This window comes from Carlito syrichta, unplaced genomic scaffold (assembly GCF_000164805.1).
Source record: "Carlito syrichta isolate Samal-C Ts95f unplaced genomic scaffold, Tarsius_syrichta-2.0.1 Scaffold251683, whole genome shotgun sequence".
Classification (NCBI taxonomy): domain Eukaryota; kingdom Metazoa; phylum Chordata; class Mammalia; order Primates; family Tarsiidae; genus Carlito; species Carlito syrichta.
Genome location: NW_007195779.1, coordinates 104,933 through 131,791, shown reverse-complemented (window position 1 = coordinate 131,791; position 26,859 = coordinate 104,933). Strand labels below are relative to the sequence as shown.

Here is a 26,859-nt window from a genome sequence, read left to right as displayed (position 1 = left end):
GGTTCTGACTGTGGGAGAAAGATCCCACTTTCCAGGTCAATGGGGAAGCCACCATCCATCGACTTCACAGGCAGTGATTAGATGACTGCTCTGTGCCAGACAGACAGCATGCACCCAGTGACAGGTTTTCATAAAACAGGCAAAACCCCTGCTCTACGGAGATCACATTCGAGTGTCAGGAATTGCACCAGTTCACACAGGGGATGTGAGAATTATAAACTATGTTGGACTACTATGCTCACAGACCTCATCACACTATCTAATCATCTGCAATTTCTTGTCACTGATATCATTTCAGTTGAATCCATGTGGGAAATGAATGCAAAATTGCCAGCTCGTATAACCTGATTTGATCCATTCATTTCATTATATAGAATCGGTATAAGGTATGTGGGTGAGAGCACTACTCATCACTGGAATTCTGCAAAGTTTAGTTTCTAGAGAAGTGAATGCCAGTGATGAAATTGTGAGGAATTTTAGTAAAGAGAAAGTCCTTAACCCTAGTGGGATCTTTGTGTGTGTCAATGCATCTGAAGTGTCATACTGCCAAAAGAGTAGCCACTAAACAGCTTTATAGAGCTCTAAGAATATTCTGTGTTATTTATAAATCCCCACATACATTGCTTATGACTTTCCTTTATTGGTGACATTTCATATAAACCAAAATATCTTTATGCTGTTTAATTTCATGGGCTAGAGTGATGAGAATCATTTGTCCTTCTGTGGGCAACTGTGAAGGCTTCATTATTTTAGAAGCTAGAATTTAGAAATGTATTTGCCATGATTAGAAGTAAGAACTTTTCCATGAGCCTCTATCTGAGACTGTTTATAGTAAAAATTGATTTTTTTTAGGTCTCTGATTTAAAATTCTAATAGACTTATTTTTCTTATGAGCCAGAGTGATTCACATACTAAACTGAAGATTTCTATCTCGTAGGTTGCAAACACCAAGAAAGAAACAGTTTTCAAATGGCTCAAAGATGATATTCTCTATGAAACTGAAACAATCCCTGACCTGGAGAAGGGAATTTGTGAGCTACTCATACCCAAGGTATCAGGTGTTGAGTAAAACAAGATGGAGAAAAAAAGTAGCACTTTCAAGTAACTTGCAAATTCTGCATTCTTCTAATTTACACCCTGAATGTTGATGTTTGCTAAGAAAATGTGTATTAGCTTTTATTACATTTTAAATTATGGTATTGATTTTACATAAGTTTGGGGTGTGTTTTGTTTGTAGTTATCCAAGAAGGAACAGGGTGAATACAAGTCGACCTTGAAAGATGAGAGAGGTCAAGATGCATCTGTCCTTGAGATAGCTGGCAAAGGTAACATCAAGCCTTTTCTGTTCTACTAAAATGAAGTCCATCTCACCAACAGGGTGAGGTGTACTATGAAGGTGCATTCATCTGTGTCCTTTGCTATAGAGCGTATTGTTTCTTTAGCAGTAACACTGTACAAGAAAATATATTTGTTCTTTAGTTGTGTTCAAAGCTATTTCAATGTTTTAGAAAAATATGCGATATTACTCTGGGTTTGTATACAATGTTATTTCAGTCCATCATCAGAAGCCAAGTTTTATCCCATTGCTAACGTTGTTAAAATGATTGAAACACTGATGAAGGGATTCAATTAAATGTATGGTGGAATTTATGTTGAGTAAAACATTCTTGAGCCTTGTTTAAAAAGTGAATGGGTTAGAAGGATTTATTGCACACATAAACCTTCTATGGATAAATATTGCCATTTTAATGATTCATTTTTCAAATGAACATCACAATGCCCTGTATCAATTTAGTTGAACATTGAAAATGCTGCTTTTTGTTAACATTGCACATCATAATGGCACATATTCCCTTCTCTTTTCCAGTGTATGATGATATGATTTTGGCAATGAGTAGAGTCTGTGGTAAGTAAATGCCTTCTAATTTTCAATTCATTTTGGGTACTAACATCACTGTTTCCTGAGATGGGCATTGATGGCTACGAAAGAGGAAGCCAATAGAACTGCAGTGCATGCTTTGAGCTGGGCGTGGATTAGACGACTGGGAGGTTGTCTGCTGCTGGGTGGTGCTATTCTAGAGGGCTTTTCAGCATTATGTGTAGAGTGAGTTTTCCTTTAAGAAACCAAGTTTGGGCTTTCTGATTCTCTACTTCTTCCATTTTGCCTTGAATGAATTTGGTAGATTGCTTTGTACATAATTGCTTACAGCATCTTTTTACACACCTTGAAGAGCAACGATGAATTATTAAGCCTCTCACTTTGTGTCATATGCATTGAGCCACATGTTAGTTCTGTGAATAGATTCTCCCTCTTCATTCACCCTCCCAAGGAGACTGTTAGAACAAAGATACTGGTTATTAATTTGTTAATAGCTTAGTGTGTACAGTGATGTGTATTATCAATTATGTAGTTTTATTGCTGGGAGCTCTCTAGAGATGACCTCATTTATGTCTTCAGATCAAGTAGCTGAACCCTAGAGAAATCAAGTGGCTTAAGTGTGGACATCCAGCCCAGAGCGTGGGACCCCAACTGGAAGTGAGCATATCTCTCCATCAAGTTCTGCTGTGGCCTCATGCCACTTTTCTGTCATTCGTGTGAACACCATTTTCAGTTCATTTTCATTGTTTTCTCTGTAAGGTAGACTTTATTCCCTTCTGTTTTGCTTGGTCAAATAAAATGGTGCATTTTAAATAGGGTTCACTCTTGATGGGCCAAACTCGGCTCGTGGATATGCACACTGTTTTGTGAAGCTAAATCAAGCCCTTTGAGAAGTGGCTTCACTCTTTAAAAAAAAAACATTTATTTATATTAAATGTGCATTTATGGAGTACTGTATGATGTTTTGATCTATGTGTACATTGTAGAAAGATTCAATGAAGACAATTAGCATATCCATCACCTGACATTCTTACAGACATATATTTTTTGTGTTGAGAATGTTAAAAATCTATTCTTTTAGCAATTTTGAAGTATACATTATTTTTAATGATTTCACCATACAGTGCAGCCGATTACTGCAACTTACTCCTCCAGTGAGACATTGGGCCCTTTGATCAACATCTTTCCTTTCTCCATCTTTTACCCTTTGTTCCAGCCTCTCATAACCATGATTCTACTCTGTTTCTATGAGTTTGACATTTTTTAGATTCCACATATGGGAGGATATACAGTATTTGTCTTTCTCTGGCTTATTTCACTTAACATCCTGTTATCTGTTTCTATCTGTATTGTCACAAATGACAGAATTCCCTTCTTTTTAAATGCTGAATAGTATTCTGTTGTGTATATATACCAAATTTTCTTTACCCATTCTTTTGTTGATGAACTCTTGGGCTGATTTCATGTCCTGGCTACTGTGAATAATGCTACAGTAAACAGGAGTGCAGATATCTCTTCCACATACTGATTTCATTGCCTTTGGATATACACACAGAATTGGGATTGCTGGATCATATGGTACTTCTATTTGTAGTTTTTTAAAAGGAAACTCTTTTCTGTTTTCGATAATGGTTGTACTAATTTACATTCCCACCAATAGTGTACAAGTGTTCCCTTTTATCCACATCCTCACCAGCTTTTGTCTTTTGTCTTTTTGATAATGGCCATTCTAGCAAGTGTGATGTGATATTTAAATGTGGTTTTGGTTTTCATTTTCCTGATGATTACTGATGTTGAGTATTTATTTATTTATTTTGATTTCTTTTCTCTACTTTAAAGGTGTGGGATACAATTCAGAGTGAGGTATACAAATGTTCATTATGCAGCAACCCTTGTTGATGAGGTGTGCACCTCCCTCTCCTGGCAGTTTCCCTCAACTGCCAATCCCACTCCTCCTCCCCTGGCAGTTTCCCACTACTGCCAAGCCCTTTCTTACAGTATTATGATAATTGCTCAAGGTCTGCTTGTAAGTCAGGTACTCTGTTCTTTGTTTCTGTGATAGATCTGATGTTGAGTATTTTAAAAAAATATATGTTTATCATTTTTATTTCTTCTTTTGAAGAATGTCTGTTCAGATCCTCTGCTCATTTTTAAATTGGGTTCTTTTTTCCCTTGCTGTTGAGTTGTTTGAGTTCCATGCATTTTGAATATTAGTCCCTTATCCAATGTATGGTTTGCAAACATTTTCTTCCAACCTATGTTTTGTTTTGTTTTGTTTTTACTGTTGTCTTCTTTTTTGTGCAGAAGCTTTTTAGTTTCAAGCAGCTCTATTTGCTTACTTTTGCTTTTGTTGTTTGTATTTTTAGAGTCATATCTAAGAAGCTATTTCCCAGCTCAATGCTGTGGAGCTTTCTCCTCATTTTCTTCCAGTAACTTTTCAGTTTCAGGTCTTACATTCAGTTGTAAAAATCTATTTTTAGCTGATATTTGTATGTGGGTGTGAGATAAGGGTCTAATTTCTTTGTTCTGCCTGTAGATATTCAATTTTCCCAACACCATTTATTGAAGAGACTGCCCTTTCCTTGTTGTATATTCTTGGCATCTTTGTCAAAGATCAGTTATCCATAAATACTTGGATTTATTTCTGGGTTCTCCATCCTGTTCCATTTACCCATGTATCTGTTTTTATGCCAGTACCATGTTGTGCTGATTACAACAGCTTTATAATATATTCTGAGGTCAGGGAGTGTGACGTATCCAGCTTCGTTCTTTTTCCTCAAGTTTGCTTTGACTGTTTGAGGTTTTTCTGGTTCCATATGTATTTTAGGATTGCTTTTTACCATTTCTGTGAAAAATAACATTGGAATTGCTTTGAGTAGTAAAAATCAGTTTCACTCCCTTGGTCTTGGGGTCTAGCCGCAGTCTCCTGGCCCCACAGACCCACCCTGCTGTGGTTGGGGCTCCCTCTCAGTGACCCACTTGCAGGCTGCAGACAATCTTGGGTGATCCTCGGGTGCTGGTGTTGTGTTGGTCTCAGAGCAACCTCTTGGGGCCTGTGTTATGAGCCTCTGGCAGGCTGAACCCACTTGCTGCTTATGTCCAGTGCTGTACTTTTCCTTTCAGGAACCGTGAGCCCCTGCTCGGTGGGGTCTGTGTGGTCGTCTCTACCCTGCATGGCAAGGAAGTGTATGCACCTACTTGACTCTTCTGTTTCTTCTGAGAGCAGTGGCAATTCTGAATACACATTCACACTCATGCACAGGCACACACACCTACACACACACTCACTCACCCACACCCACACATTCACACTGTCTCACACTCACACACTTATACACCTACACACACGGACACACACATTCACGCACCCACACCCACACACTCACACAACACTGTAACACACTATTTCACACACATAAATACATAAACACACCCTCACACAGACACACACACACCCACTCACACACTCATGCACTCAAAATCACACAACACTGTAACACACTCATATCATCTCACACTCACACACACTCATACATGCACACAAACTCTTACACACACACACTTATACAACACTGTAACACATTCACACTATTTCACACACAAATACACAAACACACACTCATGCTTACAGACACACACCTACTTACACAGTCATACACCCACACTCATACACTAACACACTTACACTATCCAACACTCACATGTACACACTCACATTCCCACCTACACAACTGCTCACACACCCACACTGTCTCACACTCACACACATTCATACAAGCACACACACTCTCACACATGGACACACATCCACTCACACACTCAAACACCCACAATCTCACACAACATTGTAACATATTTACTTCATCTCACACTCATGCACACTCATACACACCCACACTCTCACATTCTTACATGCAGACACACACCCACTCACACATGTGTACCTGTACCCACACTATCTCACACTCATACAAACACACACTCTCACACACTGACACACTCACATGAACACTCACACATAACTCACAAGTACTTACACAACCACACACACATATTTACATATGCACACTCACATGCTCATGTACCCACACCCACACACTTACACAATGTTGCAACACACTTATATTATCTCACACTCACACACCCTCATACATGCATGCACTCACTCTTGCACACTGACATACTCACATGCACAAACATATATAACTCACAAATACTCATATAATCACACACTCATATTCACATATACACATTCACACTCATATACCCACACCCACACACTCACAACACTATCTCATACTCGCACCCACTCATACGTGCATACACTTACACTCTCATACACTGATGCACTCATATACATACACTCACACAGAACTCACAGGGACTCATACAATCGCACACTCATACACACACAATTCACACACAGACACAGGCACACGCTCATGTACCCATATGCCTCACATTCACACAACACTCTAACATACACTCACACACACTCCACACATGCATACTCTCATACACTTTTGCACTCACTTGTACACACTCATACTTAACTCACAAGTTCTCATAGAATCACACACTCACACTCATATGCACATACTTACACAACTCTCATTCACATGTGAACATAGGCACTCACATGTACTCAATGCAACACATTCACAAACACTTCAACACACACAGTCTCATACTCATACTCTTCACACACACTTTAATACAGTCACACTTGTGCGCACTCACACACAACTCACACTATCATGCTCTTATATTCATACACATACTCATGCTATCATGCTCTCATGCTCTCATGCTATCATGCTCTTATATTCATACACATACTCCTATGCTCCCTGCCCATTTGCTCTTTTGAGTCTCTTTCTGGGGACGTGACCCATTGTCATGTTCACAGAACACCTTCAGATTCCTTGCCCATCCTGAGGACGCTGGGATGAGTCTCATCATCTTCATACATGTCTTTAATGGTAGCCTATGGAGCCTGCTTGCTAATATTTTTAGGCCTTAAATCTTGCAATATTCAATGTAGGCTTCAAATGGGCTCTTGTCATCCCTTATCAATGACTTTATAGAATTAAAGGAGTGTCATTTGGTCTGACTAATAACACGTGTAACCAAGCTTCCATTATTTCCTGAAACATGGGAATCAAATGCTAAACACACCCTCAGTGGTGGTGCTGACTACCGTGGAAACGCTGGTTTAGGAAAGTCATGCCATCCATATCAGGATGCCTGTGGGGGCTTCTGCCTTAGGAGGAGACCTCTAGCCATACTCAGGAGAGGCGTTTGGGTCAAAGTTTGTAGCTCTGTGGGGCATCAGTGGAATACCAGTCTAACGTAAGGGAATGTCACCTGTGAAGAAAAGTGCACATAGAGAGCTGTCAAAACAGTGACTGTATGTTTTCTGGAGCACAAAAACATTCCCTAATTCATTAAGACTAGGTACACAATTTCTGTATTTTTTGTGTTCAGGGTTTTCTAGCATACCAACTTCTGTGGTTTTGTGTGGTGGTGTCTTAGCCCATGTGTCCTCTCAAGGGATACCTGAGACTAAGTAGCTTACAATGAAAAGAAGATTACTTGGTTCATGGATCTGCAGGCTTTAAAGAAACATAGCATTGGCTTCTGTTTCTAGTGAGGCCTCAGGAAGCCTCCATCCATGGCAGAAGGCAAAAAGAAGCTGGCCAGAGAGGGAGCAAGAAAGAGAGGGAGGTGCTAGACTTTTTTTGGCAAACAGGTCTTTTGTGAACTAACAGATCAGAACTCAGTCATTACCACAGGGAGGGCACCAAACGATTTATGAGACTTCCTCCCTCATGACCCTAACACCTCCCACCAGGCCCCACCCCCGCATTGGGGATCATATTTCAACGTGAGACTTGAAGGGGACAATAATCCAAACTATATCAATGGGAAAGCTAAGGGGTCAGCGACTCCCCCACCCATCCCTCTTTACCACATTTGATGAAACTACAGAGAGAAATAAAAAGGAGAAAAGGCTTCAGAAACTTATTACATACTCTTTCTCCTTGGGCATATTGTATGTTTCCAATATCAAGAATTCAAAATACTTTCAGCATATGTGATACCTTACTTTACATTTCCCTCCTGTCCCCATCTCGTATTTTCCGTCTCTATCGGCCCTTCTGCCAATAAGTGCAAACACTAGGAGATGACTAGAGAATGAGAGATGTTTAGAACAGGTAGTCACATCCCATATTTCATTTTACCCCTCAAAGCCAGGAGTGAAGCTCCGCCAACTTTTTTCTCCAATAAACCTTCCCCCCCATCAGCCCTTCCTCTTTTGTTAGAACATCTCCTTCATCAGCCCTTCCTTCCACAGCCCTTTCTCCTCCATCAGCACTTTCTCCTCCATCAGCCCTTCCTTCCTTATCAGACCTTCCTTCTCCACCAGGCTGTCCCTCTCCTGCATCAGCCCATCCTCCTCCACCAACTCTTTCTCCTCCATCAGTCCTTCCTCCTTCCTCAGCCCTTTCTTTTCCATCAGCCCTCCCTTCCCCGCCATATTCCTGTCTCCTCCATCAGCCCTTTCTTCTTCATTAGCCCTCACTTCTCCATCAGACTTCCTTTCTTGATCAGCCATTGCTGCTCCGTCAGCCGCTTATTCTTCTCCTTCAGCCCTAACTCCTCTACCGGGCTTTCCTCCTCCATCAGACCTTCATCCTCCATCACCCCTTCCTCCTTCATTAGTTCTTCCTCTTCCACCAGCCCTTTTCCACCAATCCTTCCTCCCCCATCAGCATTTTGTTCCTCTTCAGCCCATCCTCTGCCATCAGCCCTGCCCTCTCCTCCATCAGCACTCTCCCCCCATAAGCTCTTCCTCCTTCATCAGGCCTTTTCCTTCCCTCCGCTTTTCTTCCTCCATGAGACCTTTCTCCTGCCTCAACCTGCCCTCTGCCATCAGCCCTCCCCTCTCCTCCTTCAGTCCTTCCTCCTCCAGCAACCCTTCCCTATCCTTCATTCTCCATCAGCCCTTCCTTTTGCATCAGCCCTCACTTTTCCATCTGCCCTTGTTCCTCTACCAGCGCTTCCTTCTCCATCGGCGCTTCCTTTTGCATCAGCCCTTCCTCTTCCTCATTCCTTCCTTTCGTATCGACCCTTCCGTTTGCATCAACCCTTCTTTCGACTCTCTCAGTCCTTCTTCCTTTATGAGCCCTTCCTCCTCTGTCCGTCCTTTCTTCTCCATCAGCCTTTCCTCCTCCATCAACGCTTCCTCCTCCTTCAGCACTTTCTTCCTTCTCAGCCCTTCCTCCCTCTTCAGCTCTTTCTTCTCCGTCAGCCCTTCCTGCTCCCTCATCTTTTCCTTCCTTTTCAGTCCTTCCCCTTTCCAACTTTTTCTTAGGTCTTTTTTCTTGATCTTACTGCTTCCTTACCTTCCTCCTACGAGTCCACTGTCTTCCTTCAGCATGTGCAGTCTCTTCCTTTAATGATGTGCTTCCTTCAGTGTTTGGTGCCTAGGTTTTCTTTTTGTCTTTTGTGCTAGTGTCTGTTGTCAAAGGCCCGCTGATCCTGTGAGGATTGTTGGCATTATAGGAGGTTGAGTGGCAGTTGAAGGATTTTGATCTTGTGGGTACATGGTTTTTATCTCAAATTGCTCAGACCCTCTGGTGTTTGGCGTGGTTAGGTTGGTTCTGGTCTTCTAGAATTTGAGCAGAGGAAGGTGAAGCTGGGTTGGGGATTCTCCTGCCGAGGATGTGAACTTTCACTCGGTCTCACAGTTTCAGCCTGTGACTCACCGGATCGAGCCTCCTCTACCCCAACCAGAGGTTTTGAGTTCTAATTCTGAGAAGGGTTAACTCCAGGCTTCTGGCAGAGGGAACAGTGTCTCACGTGATTGGGGAGAGAAGGCAGCCAGGAGCCTCTCTGTTTCTTATGTAGATTTCCAATTACCTTCCTGTGTGTAGTCTGCTCCTGTGTGTGGAGGAGCCTGGTACCCAGGTGTGGGCTTTCAGGTTCTAGGCCACAAGTTCACTGGGCATATCTTGGCTCCCTTAGCACATGGTCCCTTAGTCCTCAAGGCCTTCCCTCTGCCTTCTGGAACACTGAGGATGGGCTCAAAGCCTGCTATGTCTTCTCCTTTCTGTTCCATGAGTTCATGTGTGTGTTTCCCCCTTACTGGGACCAGCAGGGCTTAGGAAGGCAGATCAGCCTTGCAAGGCCAGAGATTTACCTTGTCGTCATGGCTGTGCATGCTTGTCACCCATAGTCTCAGTTCATTCCTATAGCAACTCTGTCACGGAAAGGGTTTTTTATTTATTTATGTTTTGGTGAATGTTATTTCTTTCCCCGTATGCATTTAAGAATGGAAAATAGGCCGGATGTGGTGGCTCATGTCTCTGTAATACAAGTACTTTGGGAGGCCAAGGTGGGAGGGTCACTTGTGGCCCCGAGTTAGAGCTCAGCCTTGGCAACATAGTGAGACCCTATTTCTGCAAAACAATGAAAAGGAAATAAAGAACTTCACAAGCATGGCCATTTTTATTTTGGCTTCTAATTTTTTACATAGTTGAAGTCATAAATACAGTTTGTTTCTCCTCCACCCCACATTTTATAATAATTTTCTTTATTTTATATATATTTTATATCTACATTTTCTAATTGCTATATAATATTTCATGGAGTCATGATACGATGCTTTCAACTCTTCCTTATAGGGATGTTCACAATTTTTCATGTTTATAATTAACTGTATAATGTTCATCTTCGGACAAAAAAGATACCTTTTTTAATATTTAGGACTAATTTCTTCTAGTGAATTCCTAGAAGTACAATTTTTATGTAGAATACTATGAATATTTTAAAGATTTATAGTATAAATTTCAAGTTGCTTACCAAAATTAAGAAATGTTATTTTAAAAAGCTCCTCTTTTTTTTTGGCCAGAACATCCTTATTAGCAGTTTGTAATCTATTATTTTCCATTATCATTGCTAATTTCATAAATATAATTTTCTAGGTTAAGGAATACCATAAGTTAATGTAAACTCTAAGGTTATATATCTAATAACAATCTCTAGTAAACTTCAGAGTTTTTTCCATAATAATATGCTATTTCTTGACCTTTTTTTCCTGACCTTTCAACCCCAAGACCATCTACCCCAACTGAATCAGTCTAGATCTTTATTCCAAACACACTAAGCATGTTCCCGTGTCTTAGATGTTCTTACTACCTATGATTTCTTATGCCTTCTTTCCCCTGACTGAATCTTCACTCATCTTGAAGGACCAGCCTGGGTCCTACTTTCTCCCTGACCCCTACCTGAGCCAGTTCTGCTGGCTCTTAATGTCCCTTTGACTGACTTTCTACAAAACTTAAGATCTGGATCGACTTATGTAGCATTTATCATGCAGCATTGCTGTTTATACTATTTTCCCTCCTCCTCTTAAGCTAAGTTGCTAAGAGGAAAGATGTTGATTCTCTCTCTCTCTCTCTCTTTAATAAATATGTCTCTTACAGTATTCTGCAAAGAGCTTGTCACATAAGTCTAGCATAGCAGGTGCTTATTTAATGAATGAATACAGCATGGGAATGTAGTATGAGAATGTGTGGGTGACCAGTTTTGAAATACACATGTGTGAGAACGCGCCGGCAGATGGGTGCATTGGCTCTGGCTGGCAACACCTTTCCATGATACACACACATGCTGCTTTTCTTAGATCTCAGGAACTTTATCTTCTGCAGGAAAATCTGCTTCTCCACTGAAGATACTCTGCACTCCAGAAGGAATCAGAATGCAGTGCTTCATGAAATATTTCACAGAAGAAATGAAAGTGAACTGGTATCACAAGTAAGTAGGAGAGTGACTGCTGGCAGCCAGGAGGTAAGTGGGCCAGCCATTGTGCAGCAGGGCTGGGTGCTCCACGGGGAAGGTCAAGCTGCTGCCATTTCCTCCAAACTGTGTAATTTTGAGCAATGATGACAGCCTTTGGCTTGGGCAGGGGCCATCTTGATAGTGGGGAGGACTTTGAGAGGGAGACAGAGAAAAAAATGCCAGGAGGTGTTAGAAACATTTCTCCAGCGTCTCTCTTTTTCCAAAGGTGGTTCCATGAGTGAGCAGAGAGCTCAGGCAGAAATAGTATTTAGAAACCAGGCCACAAATTTCCAATGTGTTGGTTTCTCACTAAACTTGGTTAAAAGTAAAAGGACCAAAAGAGGCCCAATTATTACAATGGAAAAAGAATGAGAATAATAAGATCAAGCCTTGTATACACAGAGAGGTTTTCTGTATTTTGGGATTCTCTGGGTAGGTAAAGATAGCTATGAAAACCTCTAGAGATTTCTCACTTGAGTCAGGGCAGAGACAGTCCTTACTGCCCATCCTTGGGGTCTGGCTCCTTCGATTCAAACCACACGCTGACATCCAGAACAACTTGCCAAATGGCACACTGAATCTGGGAGTCTCTGAGAACAGGACTTTGGTCCCTCTAGGACAAAACCACAGATAAAAGTGGGATATAGATGGGGGCAGGAGACAGATGCGGGATTGTGCCTTTTTATTGATCTCGACTCCAACCTAAGGGCACGAGGGCAACACGTTTAGGCTGATTTTTCAGTGGTGCCAATATACCTAATCTCATGTTCCTCCACACGCTATAGCTATACCCAGATACCGCAGACATTTAACAAATATTTCAAAAGGCCAATTATGGTTCTGACTATTTCGTTTTTAAAGGAATTGCTTTGTTTAGGTGACTCTATTTGTGAGTAAATTGAGGTGCCAAAAGGATATATGTTCTTGGTGTTTTTCCGATGCTTTTGTCTTGGATGTTATGCTTAGAAACATAAAATACTAAGATATACTGGGGTCTTAATATCTGTGTTTGGAATCTTACATTTCTGTGTTTTTAATAGTGTGGTATTCAGTACTAGGTAGTATCATTAGTGATCTCAAGTTAGGGGTTTGGTAGGAAAGAGTATGGAATGCAGAGCCTTTAAAAAAATTTTTATTTTAAAGATGGGTGCAATTCAGGGTTAGGGATACATACGGTCATTGTACAGGTAAAGTTTGGACTTTACTTTAGTTCCCATTTCACCTGGTTTGAGATCAGATGCTCCTATTGATGAGGTGTGCCCCAAAGTCTTTTTAAAATAAAGAATTTCAGTAGCTAGAGCTTGAAAGACTGAAAAGCTAGTGTATTTTTGTGATCTAATTGTTTATAAGGATTTATTTTCTTAGACAATGAATAAATCTATGTTTTTAGCTGAATCAAACTTTCTCTTGGAAAAGGAGAATTGATCACACACACTCTTCTCTGGTCTTTCTTGTTATTTATGGCATCGTCTTGCAGTAAGTTGTATACAGTTGTCATGCGTGTCTTGTATTCAGTCATTAACATGCCCATCTTCTGGGAGAGGTTGTTCCTCATTCAGCTTGCCTGGTCCGTTGCACAGGGCATGTTCTGTGCTGGGTCTGGGGGTATAGAGACTGAACATATGCCCAAACATACCTGCATGAATACTAGGACACATGTGTGTAGATATGTTATGTCAGCCTTAGAAAGCAGGCACTTTGTGGTGCACTCTCAACACATGTCATTCCATTTAATCCTCACAAACACCAAATGAGTTACGTATTGACACCCACATGTTATAGATGTGGAAACTGAGGTTTAGTGAGTGACACATAAATCATTGTGCTCGGTCACACAGCTAGTAAGTGACTGGGCAGGGATTGGAATATGAGTGATCTTACTGTAATCATGACTTTCCTGAGAATGTCCAGCTTGTGGAGAGGGTTGATCACAGGCAGACAGACAGGTGAGGCACAAATTCTACATCTTACGCATCAGTAATGTTGGGTCAGATGAAAAAGACACAAGATACAAAAAGTGAAAGAGGTGTTATAGTAAACCCCAGACTCATGAAAGTAGCCTTATTTCTGTTTCCTCTTCCCCAAACAGAATTCATCACACAACAAAAGACATTTCTGCAGCATTTTTGTAGCTAAAATAACATTTAGACCTCAATTTGGCATATACGCTAAAAGTATATAACTTTTAGCCATATTTTACTGTTTGCCTATTAAACTATTTTAAACTATTATTAATGTTTATTTATTTATTTTTATAGACAGGGTCTCACTCTGTCGCCTAGGCTGAGTACAGTGGCACAATCATAGCTCAGTATAGCCTCCAACTCCTGGGCTCAAGTAATCTTCCCACCTCGGCCTCTCAAGTAGCTGGGACTACAGGGGCATGCCATGATGCCTGGCTAATTTTTGTATTTTTTTAATTGTAGAAACAAAGTCTTGCTATATTGCCCAGGCTGGTGTCAAACTTCTGGCCTCAAGCAATCCTCCCACCTCGGTCTCCCAAAGTGCTGGAGTTACAGGCATCCTAAACTATGTTTAAACTATATGTTAAGCTATATTTTGTGGATCTATTCTATCCTATAATGAAAACATAATGTTTGGTTATGTTTTATGACTTAATCATTAAATGAGTTCTTATTAGATAACAACTGGATAGAGCATAATGTAAAAATGTGCTGAAATGTAACTTAGTCTTTTGAGGCTAAATGATCTACTTCACAGATTCTGTGATGTGGGAATGCAGTGGTTGGAGACCGTGCTGTAGAGACTGGAGTGTTCTGTGTTGATGGGTGACACTGAATCAATAGAGTGCAATGATAGTTTTGTAAGATGCGAACGTAAGCAAAGGCAATTGTTCTTTGGTTAAAAATTCTGAGTAGTATATCAAGGGAATATAGAACATGCCACTTTAGAAAAAGACTTGGAAACCTATTCTACATGAGTTAGAAGTGGGCAAAGAGAAACTCAGCAAAAATGCACTTCAGAAAAAAGATTGTGTTCTCTTGCTCAAAGGTTAAGAAATTAATATGTCATCTAGTCATGGCTAGACCTCAAGTCCTGAACGTATTGACCATTGTCTATGTCAGGTAGCTATAATAGTTAATTCAGTAAAAGGCAGCCAGAGCAATTAACAGCTATGTTTGAGTGCTGGAATGTGTTATGCCCTCTTACAAGTTGGCTGACAGAGCAGCAACCAGGGTGAGGGTGTGGGGTCTAGGGTGAACCTGTGAACCCAGGGGTGGGAGGGCTGGAGACCCGAATTCATCTCGAGGTGGACACTAGGGGCATAGAAATCAGGGACAATGGGAGTCTCTGCTGGCTCTCCTACTCAGGATGTTGTTTTCTGTGAGTGGCTTCATTGTGGTTCCTGGGGAACAGAATGGGTACCAACCAAGAGAAGCATGAGTAATCTGAGAGATGAGAGATGTGGGGATCAGCACTCCATCATGGCAGCTCAAGGCTGAAATTCGGGTTTCAGGCATATTCCTGGTCCAGGGCTCGGGACCAGTGATGCCTTTGGAGCTGAGCTCGGGGAAGGGGCCGCGTCACCAGTTGCAGGCTGCGGGGGTCCTGGCTCAGTGCACCTCGCATGCATGTATATGTGCATACCTTTATAGTGCTTGCATGCATATGTGCATACGTGCATGTATGCCCCCAGAATCTGGGGTGGCAGCACAGCTGAAGTGAGGTAGGTGGGGCCATAAATGTTTGGGATTCCAGAAGTGCACCAAGCAGGCCTGTGTGACTTGGTGTTTGGTGGACACCCCTTCTCCCTGTGTGGTCACTAACCTTGGTCACTGGCTGAGTTGACACTGTGTGGATGCAAATGATCTTCTCTTAAATTATGTGGCTTTGGAAAGAAACTCCCCATGCAGTAGAGTACCAATTTGTTTACGTCAAACTTGAATGACAAATCGTTCTGAGGTCATGGGCAACCAATAGGAGGCCAAGGGAGCAGTGGTTTGCCTCTGGTCTCTCTATTTTCCCTGCTATGGGGCCAGCATATCCAGTCACAACCAAGCAGGAGCATGGCAGCACCTTGTCAGCGCTATTTTAAGAATGCTTGCTTGAATGTTTGCATTTCCTTCTATCAGATACATCCCAAATTTTAAAAAATTGTTTTTTTTTCCTTTACAAGCAACTTGCTAATTATGTGAGTAGAACAGATTGCCATCAGAATGGGACATATTCTGATAGAACCTACAGACCTCAAAGGCAAGAATGATCATTACTTCCAAGAGTACTTGCAAGATGGCCCAGTGAATTTCACCTGTTGACCAAAGCTGTGCAATGTGTTAGATACTGTGGAAACACAGTTAATTTTTTTGAACAGCAATGAGTCTGACAACGCAAGATTTGGGGGCTGTTTTCAGCTTTCCCCACAGCAAAAGCTCTAGTTTCTCATCCTCTTTCTCCCCCCGCCCCATTTTCTCTGTCTCTCTTTGTCTCTCTCTGTCTCTCTCTCTCTCTCACATCTAGTCATCTAGTCATGGCTAGACCTTTCTTTGGAAGGGCAGGTAGTGATAAGGGAATCATTAACACACTGTGAATGGTTCAAAAGGTAAATTTTGCTTTATGTATAGTCTACCACACTTTTTAAAAGTTTAAATAAAACCAAAGTGCTCATACTATTCCTGTCTTCTAAGGTGGCAGAGCTCTATACATGTAAATCCAACCTGTTTAATGTAGTCAGATGTGTATATATTGTGTCCTAAAGTTACTCCAATAGATTTTGGGCCTATCTTATTAGATTTCCAAAGAAACCTTGCCGGGCAGGTGCTACATCGTTCCTTTTTCCTGGAGGATCCAAGGCTAAGCCATTTGCCTGAAGCCAATTCCACAGTCATCTCACAAATAACCCTTCCAGTGTTCTCCTCCTTGCCCCGGTTTCCCCAGTATCCTGTGTGCTCTCTGAAGCCTGTCACTCTCTGCCATAGACTAATATCATCATGAACACATGTGATGAACATCAGCCACTAGGGCTATTTCTGTGTACAGAAAGCTTAGCACAGTGCTGAGCATTAAATGTGGGCTTAACACGTATTTGTTGAATGAAAAAAGAACTGAGAAAAAACCTATGATGGTGAGGAGGACTGGGATTCTTTTTCTCAGTTGGACTTGACAGGTACTTAGTTGCTGGCAAGGGTAAGAAGGGTAAGGATGTGGACTGTAAGCCTGGTGGTTGGCTCCCACACAGCCTGACCCTGACCTCAGGAGCTCTGGCCTCTGTAGAGCTGGCACGTGAGAGAGACAGACCCACATTTGTGTTTCTATCTGGCCCCGAGGTCCTGTTTTCATGTTCCCCTGATTGTAACTTACAAATAATTCACGAATCCCTTTAGATTGAAGGAGCTTCAGGACATAAGTCATACACATTCATCTACGATGAGCAGGTTGGCTCCACATGTTACAGTATGATGTGGTGCTCATGTTGGAATGATATTTAGTTTTTAACTTTTACTTAGACTTTAAAAATTGAAGTAGAGGGCAACCCCTTCAGGTCCCCTCTCACTGTGGGAGCTTTTCTGTCCTCTCAATAAATCCTGCTTTTTTACTTAAAAAAAATTGTAGTAGAATACACAGAATGTAAAATTTGCCATTTTAGCCATTTTTAAGTGTGCGGCTCAGGGGCGTTGAGTACAACTGCATTGTGTGCATTCATCACCACCATCCACCTACAGAACTTCTTCATCTTGTCAGACTGAACCTCTGTCTCCATTAAATATTAACACTTAGGCCAGGCGTGGTGGTGGTGACTTACGCCTATAATCTCAGCATTTTGGGAGGCCAAGCTGAGAGGATTGCCTGAGCCCACAGGTTCGAGGTCAGCCTGGGCAACTTGGTGAGACCTCATCTCTACCATAAATCAAAATATTAGCCAGATGTGGTGGTGCACACCTGTAGTTCCAGCTACTTGGAAGGCTGAGGCGGAAAAATCTCCTGAGCCCTGCAGGTCGAGGATGTGATGGCCATAAGCAGTGTGCTTCTGCACTCCAGCCCGGGTGACAGAGTGAGACCCCAGTATTTAAATAAATAAGTGAATAAATATTAATTCTTCATCCCCCACCCCCTAACCCCCGGCAATACCAATTTACTTTCTGTCTGTATGAATGTAAATACCCTAAGTATCTCATAGAAGCAGACTCATGCAGTATTTGCCCTTTTGTGTCTGGCTTCTTGCTCAGTGTAATGTCCTCAAGGTTCATTCATGTTAGAGCATGTATCGGAACTGTTTTCCATTTTAAGGCTGAATAATATTCCCTTGCATGGATGGATCACATGTTGTGTATCCATCCATCCATCAATGGACACTTGATTTGCTTCCATGTCTTGACGCTGTGAACAGTACTGCTAAGAATGTGGATGTACAAATATGTCTTCAAGGCCCTGCTGTCAGTTCTTTTGAGTATATACCCAGGAGTGCAATTGCTGGCTCATAGAATAGTTCTATTTTTAACTTTTTGAGGTGCTACCATCCTATGTAGAATGTTTTAAAGTCCACTATCTTGTGACAAGTCTATATTAAATAATTACATATCTTTAAAAATTAAGCATTTTTAAATTTTAGGGTTTCAGATCTGAGTTACTGGTGTAGTGAATACATTTGTAATAGCCACAAAAATCGATTGTGGTGTCAGCATCAGCAAGTTAGAAAAGGCTCCCACCCAAATGTGTGTGACGTTGCCCCATAGAATTGTACATGGATCATGGAGACTCTAAGTTGAATATTTCCCTGTTGATTCTTAAAGAGATGCTAAGATTTCATCCAGTGAGCACATGCGTATCGGAGGCAGTGAGGAGATGGCCTGGCTGCAGATCTGTGAGCCCACGGAGAAGGACAAAGGAAAATATACCTTCGAGATTTTCGATGGGAAAGACAACCATCAGCGTTCCCTTGACCTGTCTGGACAAGGTATAACAATTATTCTTTAGCATTTGATAATTTTGCAGTTAGAGATCCTTTTCGATGTTGAAAGGAATAGGACACATCAGGGGGAAGAATCTGATTTTCTGATTTCCATTCAGAGAAAATCATTACTGAAAAATCAGTTAATTCATTTGACTATTTATCCGTTTTCATTGACCAGATTCACTAGTGGAATATCTGAGTGAATGAATGAAGGCCAACTACTGTAATGGTTAATAATGAATGCAATCTTCCCTTGCAGCTTTTGATGACGCATTTGCAGAATTCCAGCAGCTCAAGTAAGATTTGCATACTTGGTTATTATGATATTGTCTGGGAGTCCCATGGAAGCTGAGTATTTTGGCTGCATGTGAGAATATGTGTAGACACCTATGTGACTGGAAGAGCCACTGTTCCTGGGAAAAGGTGGCAATTTAGCCACTTCAATATGTCGAAGGGCAGGCATCCTCTAAAACTAGAAATACACTCATACATTAACTCTCTAGAGTCATAATAACCCTGGATTAGTTTAAAATGAAGGACTTCTGAAATCGTTAGACCCATGGTAACGCATCACACAAAGCAACTTTTTAAAGATTGATTTGGTATTTTCAAAGAGCAGTCCTTGGCCTATGCTAGGTTATTCAATAAATATTTGTTGACTGGGTGCAGGGACAAGTAAGATAAATCAGAAACTAACAATTTTGAAAAAAAAGTCTAATGTCTCCAATGCAATTCAGTGAATTTGGTGAAAAAGCAACTCTTCAACCTGTGAGTTGGAATGGCAAAATTTTCTGTGGGGTTTAGCTTCTAGATAATAAGGCATTTTCCACCTCCAAATGGACAGTGGAACCATCAGGAAAAATGTACAGACTCTGTCCTGGGATACTGACCCGAGTGTGTTTTCTCCGAGAAAGAACCCACATCCCCAGCAAATCTCATGCATGGCACATTTCATAGGAAGCACATTCTCAATGCCTTTTTAATTCTCTCCTCTTTCCCCTTTCATTTTTAGGGCTGCTGCTTTTGCTGAGAAGAGTAAGTACATGTCAGATTGTAAGAAGGATGATGTATTATCTTGGGTGGGGCGAAAGGGCTCATTTTTAGAGTGTTAATTGTATGTACTAAATAATGACCAGGCACCCTCTCACTCTGCTTTGACCATGCCTGGCTCAGCCCACCTCTCAGCCTTAGCCTCAGGACCCCTTGGGCATCCCTCCTCCCTGCTGTCCTCCATCTGCTCTTGCCAAACCCTGCCCCCAGGTGCCAGAAGTCTTCCCATTCTCCCTGACTCTCTGGCCTCAGTTCTGGTGGCACCTCATCCTCCAATCCCAGCTCACACCTCATGGTTCCTCTAGAGTCTTTCATGACATGCTCCTCACAGACGTGGTCATTTCTTCACCTGTACCCTGTGGCCTTGGGCTTGTCCCTTAACGATCTCTATGTATCTATTTCTTTGGTGCCTGTTCCGGGAGAGCACAGACTCCTCCCTGGTTCCCACACAGTGCTCAGCCCAACCTCTGCTCTGTGGGAATGCCTTTGAGCATGTTTTTCTTTCCTTTTTTTTTTTCTGAGTTGGAGTCTTACTCCATCGCCCAGACTGGAGTGCAGTGGCACGCTCCTGACCACCGCAGCCTCCGGCGATCCTTCTGCCTCAGTCTTCCAAGTAGCTGGAACTACAGGCGGGGGCTACCACGCCCGGCTAATTTTTTGACTTATTGTAGAGATGACGTCTCACCAAGTTGCCCGGGCTGGTCTTGAACCTGCGGGCTCAGTCAATCCACTCACCTCAGCCTCCCAAAGCACTGGGATTACAGGCTGAGCCATGGAGCCTGGCCATGTTTTTCTGAGTTGCTTTCCTGTTGCAGATCGTGGCAAGGTGATAGGAGGTTTGCCTGATGTGGTGACCATAATGGAAGGCAAGGTAAGAGGACAGCGGGATTCAAAACTGGGACAGAGCGGGGGTTTCAGTGTGGTGCTGCACAGCCCCTCATCCTAAGGCCCGACAGCGGGAAGTCTAGGGAGAGGGTCATGTGGCCCCACCCAATCTCAGAGAACTCAGAGCCCCCATGCCTCCCTACTCATTCTAGACTGCCTCTGGTCACCCCTGTAGTATCAAAGGATGGAAGGGCATCACACTCTGAATCCACAAACAGCGCCTCTGAGGCCACAGGAATGCACAAACCACCCAGGCACCTGGAAGTAGGCGCCGACGTAATGGGTGTTTCTAGGCCCTTGGGGTCCACAGAATCTGGTACCATCTGCCCCAAGACCATTAATTCAGAGAAACAACCCACAAGGAAGTGTACTTCCACTCAGTCAACCTGTCTGTGTGAAGTTTTGAGCCCCCCACTCCCAGTGTGGAATTGCACAGCTTTTATGAAATGAGAGGGAAAAAAGATCTCTTCTTTCACTCTCAAGGTCATTGTGGAATACATAATGGAAACCACTTATTGGAGTTTTAATTTGTTGCCTGTCAGTAGAATTATTGATATCTAATTGGTACTTCTCTGATTGCTTCAGTGATTCCAACTCAATGTCACGGGGACATAGATACTTGACAGAATTTTATTAGGTCAAAATACAAAAATTTATAGACCCTTTCTTTAGCAGTTAAAGGAAGACGGGAGAGCTCTTGAGATCTCATCATAAAGATGTGATTGAGAAATTAGCAATCGTTTTACTTCACTGTAGGCTGAAGGCATGTTTTAACTAAGCGTCAAGAATGCATTTACTATATCCCACTTGCTAGTTAGAAGCCGATATAGTCTCTGGATTTGCCTGAGGAATGGGTAGAAGGAATCCATAAACGTAAATATAAAGGAAATTAGGAAACGTAAAACATAGAGGTTAATTAACTTCACATTTGTGAAGTTGACGCTGAGAATTGATAGGACACATGATCACTGATTTCCTGTATGCAACCCCCCCATTTGCTCCTAGCTGGCCTATGGCCCCTTGTGCCTAGGGTGATGTCATACACATAAAGCCTTGTTGTTAAATAAGGGACTGAAGGACAGGTAATTGTGACGGAGTGTGGCTGGGAGCACATGGTCCAGGAGATACTATAACTTTTCTTTTTCTCACTCTTCCTTCTCTGCCTGCCTCTTCCTTCCAAAGACTTTGAACTTGACCTGCACGGTGTTTGGAAATCCTGACCCTGAAGTGGTTTGGTTCAAGAACGACAAAGACATCGAGCTCAGCGAGCACTTCTCGGTGAAGGTGGAGCAGGCCAAGTATGTCAGCCTGACCATCAAGGGCGTGACCTCCGAGGACTCCGGGAAGTACAGCATCAACGTCAAGAACAAGTACGGGGGAGAGAAGATAGACGTCACCGTGAGCGTGTACAAGCATGGTGAAAAGATCCCGGAGGTGACCCCACCCCAGCAAGCCAAGCCGAAGCTCATCCCGGCATCCACCTCAGTGCTGGACCAGTAAAAGAGTATTTCCCCAAAACTGCTTGGGAGGGCTTGGGATTGCGTGTGCTTATTCCAAATGAATGCTTTCATCTGAGTGACATCACATGTGCGCTGACAGTTGATCATACATGTTGCTTTAATTTTTGCATTTTACTTTATATTCATCGAACAGGAAAATCCAGTATTTTTCACAATGCTGAACAACTTATGTTTGTGTGAGGGTAAGCGATGGATACTTGACAGAGTGGGGCGTGCTTACATTTTCACGGGTGTGGGCATATGGGTGTGGCACCAGATGCATGTAGCATGTGGCGGTCTGTGAGAAGCCACCATCCATGCTTCAGTGGTGCTTTTTGTTGACTGCACGTTCTGGCAGCTCTGAAATCCTGTTGGGGAACTTTTGAAGCGTGTGTTACCTGGTTACACTTGTTTTCTCTTGCTTTAGGCTAATAAAACTTTAAAGACACCTTGTTTTGGTTTTCCTATCCCCAATCACGCCTATCACATCTGCTTACCCTCCTGGCTTGTTTAAATATGAATGATTGTGTGCCTCCACAGCTGGTGGCCAGCAGACAGCATGTTCACATCCAGAGAGCCTGGTGAGGTGACTCACGCTCATGGGAGCCCTGACCTGCAAAGCTGGGAAATAGTTACCTGATGCTTCCTGGGGCAGCACCCACAACAGTACCATTCCTACAAAGTATGCGTTTGTGCCAGGTGTAGAAAGGTTACCTGGTGATTATACCTCAGATCTAAAAATCTCTGTAGAGAAAAACAAAATGCATACATGGCTTTATTCTATTTCTAGTGTGCTCATGAGTTAGGAAGGGACTTTAAATGAAAGAAGCCACTCATCTGAAATGATCCCTGTAGTAGCCATAGAGGAAAAATAAAGACTTGGCTGACTGTAGAAAGCCTCTAGGTGAAGGTAAAACTGTTTAGGATGAATGTAGCCTTTCTTTGAACTTTTTCTTTGTTTGGAAAGAGGCTGAAATTTCTCTGGCATAAAAATCCCATTTCAATATTTTAGTTTTATAGTTGCCTTATAACAGGAAAAAGCTTTGATAATTAAGACTCTTTTATGTCTCTCTGTCATTAAGGCCAATACAAATTTTACGATATTTTGTTCTATTTTTCTAAGGTAATAATACGAATCCTGAAAATTAAATATGTCTCCAATAACCCAAAGCCAGCCGAGCAGGTTTCCATAGCAGTAAAGTGAATATCAGCAAGACTTTCCTTTTTATTATTCTCCCCTTCTCTCTTGTACAGGTGAACTTTAGATGAGTTTTTTATTATTGCTAGTAGAACAGTATTTCCAGAAACATCTTTGGCAAGGGTAGGCAAGACAGACTTTTCTATATTTGACCTTTATTTAGTTAAACAGAATTAGTCTTTTTTTTCTAGTTTAAACAGTCATTTTTGTTTAGCAATTGTGGTTGACAGGAAATAATGACAATGATTGTGAATTTATTAAAGCCATATAATGTTTTGTTAATGAACTTTATCTTTTATAGTAGTCTTTGGTTCACAGTAAAATTCAAGGGTGGCTACAGGATCTCCCACATACCCTCCTCCCCCACACATACAATGTCTCCCCTACCATCAACACCCCTCCCCACGGGGCACGTGTGTGACAATACGTGGACCTCCATTGACCCATCATTGTCATCTAGAGTTCAAGGTCCACACGAGGTTCTTGTGTGGTGTTACACATTCTGTGTGTTTGGAGGGTTCTGTAATGACATGTGTCCACCTTGAGAATATCACACCAAGTAGAGAAACTGCCCTAAAAATCCTCCCCTTGACTCTTGGCCATCACTAATCACTACTGTTTCCATAGTTTTGACTTATAGTATTTTTTAAAACAAATTTTAAGCATGTTTGAATAGTCTTAGATATGCAGAGAAGTTGTGAAGGCAGTGCAGAATACTCCCATGTGCCCCTCATGCGACTGCCCTCACTGCTCACATCTCATAGTTCTGTAGCATGACACTACCACCTCTGGTTGACATTTGGGTCTTACGAGTTTGCCCTCTTTTGGCCCCAGGACCCCACACAGGACACCACACTGCATCAGTGTCAGTTCCCCTAGACCCTTCTGGTCTGGCCGTTTCTGTCTTCCCTTGTCCTTCATCATTAATGGCTTTGGGGAGCACTGCCCAATATTCTTTAGGGTGTGCTTCAACCTGGGCTTGTCTGATGGTCTTCTCGTGACTAGACTGGGGGCTATGTGCTTTCAAGAAGAAGGTCACATGACTTCAGGGCACCTGATACCCTGCTAGCTCTCATCATTTGCCAAGGCAGTGTCTGATCTCTTTGCTAAGAGGTTCCTATTATTCTTTTCCTTGGGCATGAGTCAAAGTCCACTCTACCCTCAAAGGAAAGAGTATGTGGAATTAAGCTCACCTCTTGGAGCAGGGAGCATCTACATATATTATTTATAATTTTTCTGCAAGAAAGATTTGTCTTTTCTCTCCCATTTAATTATATATCCCATTATTTATTCACATCCAGATGGAGTCATGTGTTCTGTTTTATACTTTGGGTTAGGGCCCAGTGCTTTGCTATGTATCTGGTTGCTTGGAGTTTTCCAGCACTGACCCCGGGAACCCTTCAGCCTAGCTCCCAGGCCTCTTGGTAGTTGCTTTGTTGAGCACATCCTGCGTTTTTGGCACTGCAAGACACTCAGACTCAGCTTGTAAGCTCCCTGTCCCTGTCCAACAACCAGCCATTTCTCCAAGGACCCGTGGTTTCTGTTATTGACCAACGGGATTAGAAGCTAAGACCTGGGTGGTGGGTGCTATTTAATTTTTTTTTAATCACACACCTTCACCCAGTTGCATTGATGCAAATCGTATCTCATTATACAGGTAATGCCTGTCTGATAATCAGTGGCTCCCAGAATATGGAGAACTAAGTACCTGGGAAAGACATCTGGTCATCCACTAGCTGACTCTGGGAATACTGGTCTTCCCTCTCTCAGAAGATGTATTCTTCTCCTCTGTTACTTTTTAGAATCGCTCGCAGGGCAGCAAAAAAGAACCAAGACTTAGCACCAGGGTGGGAGGTGGTCAGAAGTTACTTTTTGGACTGGAGGAGGACACTTCTCCTCCAAGGACTTTCCTTCCTCCATCGGCATGGCAAGTTTCACTGAATAGCTGTGCGGATGATACAATATAAGGGAAAATAAAACACCTGGGAGAGAACTTGCTGAGGTCTTGATTCTGTCAAAACAATATAATTAATTTTTTTCCAGAGTCATTTGAAAAGACATCTTGCAAATGACACACATCTTGCTTCTTTGTCCCTTAATACTCTTCTTTGTGTTTCTCAAGAACAAGGAAGAAGGCATCTCCTTATGTCACCATAGCATAGCTGTCAAATTCAAGGAGTTGGGCTTCCCCCAATGCTTTCATCTATGATCCAGTTCCAATCTTGCCATATATCCCAGTCATGTCCTTAGAGAGTTTCCCCACTGGAGTCTAGGATGCAATCAACTCGTGTTCAGATGTTACATCTTTACTTTTCTGAAAGACCCTGCTTTGTTGTTAACTACATGGAAATTTTTGGGGGAACATAGACAAATTATTTCCAGAGTATTTACTCTTTTGGGTCTGCTGATGCTTCCTCCTGCCGCTGTTGCTGTCAAAACTCTGTGTCCCTGGTTGTATCACCATAATCATGGTGTGGACCCTCCTTAGTGGCTTGTCCAGAGGCACACAGTCACTGCACTGGGGTAAGGTTTCTCCACTGGATGGTCAGTGATCAGGGTTCTCTCCATGCAGCACCATTGACTCTCAGCTTTACCTCTCAGCCCATGAACAACCTGTGGGAGACATTTTAAGGCCATGTGGACACCCAGCTTCTCATCTCCTTTCCATCCAGATTTAGCATTCATTGATCATCCTCCTCTGAACCAGCCTGTCCTGAGATGGCTCTCAAGGACGATGTTACCAGCAGGAGCATATCCTCCATGATTCCCGGCCAGCTGTCTGCACCAGGGAAGAGTCCTCCCTCTCGCTGATATGTTTGTTACTGTGTCCACATATGTGTGTCTATCATCTTCCATGTGGATTTACAGATTCCTATTTTATTCAGCGGATGGGAAGCTTTTATTGTACTTGTTTGTTTTCTTATGCTCATGTGTGCTGCGTTCAGTGCTGGGCCTCAGTGTGTGAACTCTCCTTTCTGGGGTGAGTTTGTGTAGGCATCACCTGAGCTTTCTATCTTCTCTTCTTTTCCACAACCGCTTCCACCTCCTCTCTCATACTTTTGGCGTCCATAGCCTTGTAGGAGCAGGGGAAGTGATGCTGGAATTTGGAGTTTTATTTTCTCCTGGTAGCTTGAAATTTGTTTTTGCCTCTGTGCCCAAATAATCGCATATCAAGGTTCCTATGTGGTTCCATGTCTACTCCTGGTTGCCCTATGAACAGCTCACAGTGGAACACAACTTCCTCTGTTGTGCCCCCGAAGAGAATGATGGCATTGCATGGAGAATTAGGCCCTGAGTGACTAGAGGCCACGTGGGTCCCAGCACAGTGCCCGACAAACCTGACAAGTCACTTGGCCTCTGTAAATCTTGCTTTCTTTCAGTTATGATGATGGGGGAAGGGCTGCTCCTTATGGGGAATATGTTATGTATTCTGACAGTCCAGTTACAGAGGAATGAGTTTGGGATTCATACAATTATGAGATGTGGTGGTTGGGGGAGGAAGCAGGACTTTAAAAATAAACCAGATATCTGTTAAAAAATGTCTGTCAGTTCAACAGCTCCTGTGACCGTCTCATGAGAATAGCTGGATAAA

At 42.4% G+C, this 26,859-nt stretch overlaps 1 protein-coding gene across 1 annotated transcript in view; it reads left to right on the top strand.

The window, feature by feature from the left end:
- MYOM2 (myomesin 2) overlaps positions 1–22,070 on the top strand; it is a 93,253-nt gene extending 71,183 nt beyond the window's left edge. The window contains exons 28-36 of the mRNA XM_008052004.1: positions 938–1,051; positions 1,238–1,325; positions 1,868–1,906; positions 11,596–11,701; positions 18,475–18,638; positions 18,895–18,931; positions 19,648–19,670; positions 20,501–20,556; positions 21,753–22,070. Coding sequence (XP_008050195.1) covers positions 938–1,051; positions 1,238–1,325; positions 1,868–1,906; positions 11,596–11,701; positions 18,475–18,638; positions 18,895–18,931; positions 19,648–19,670; positions 20,501–20,556; positions 21,753–22,070 — 945 coding nt within the window. The remainder of the gene's footprint in view (positions 1–937; positions 1,052–1,237; positions 1,326–1,867; positions 1,907–11,595; positions 11,702–18,474; positions 18,639–18,894; positions 18,932–19,647; positions 19,671–20,500; positions 20,557–21,752) is intronic.
- Positions 22,071–26,859: the final 4,789 nt, after the last annotated feature.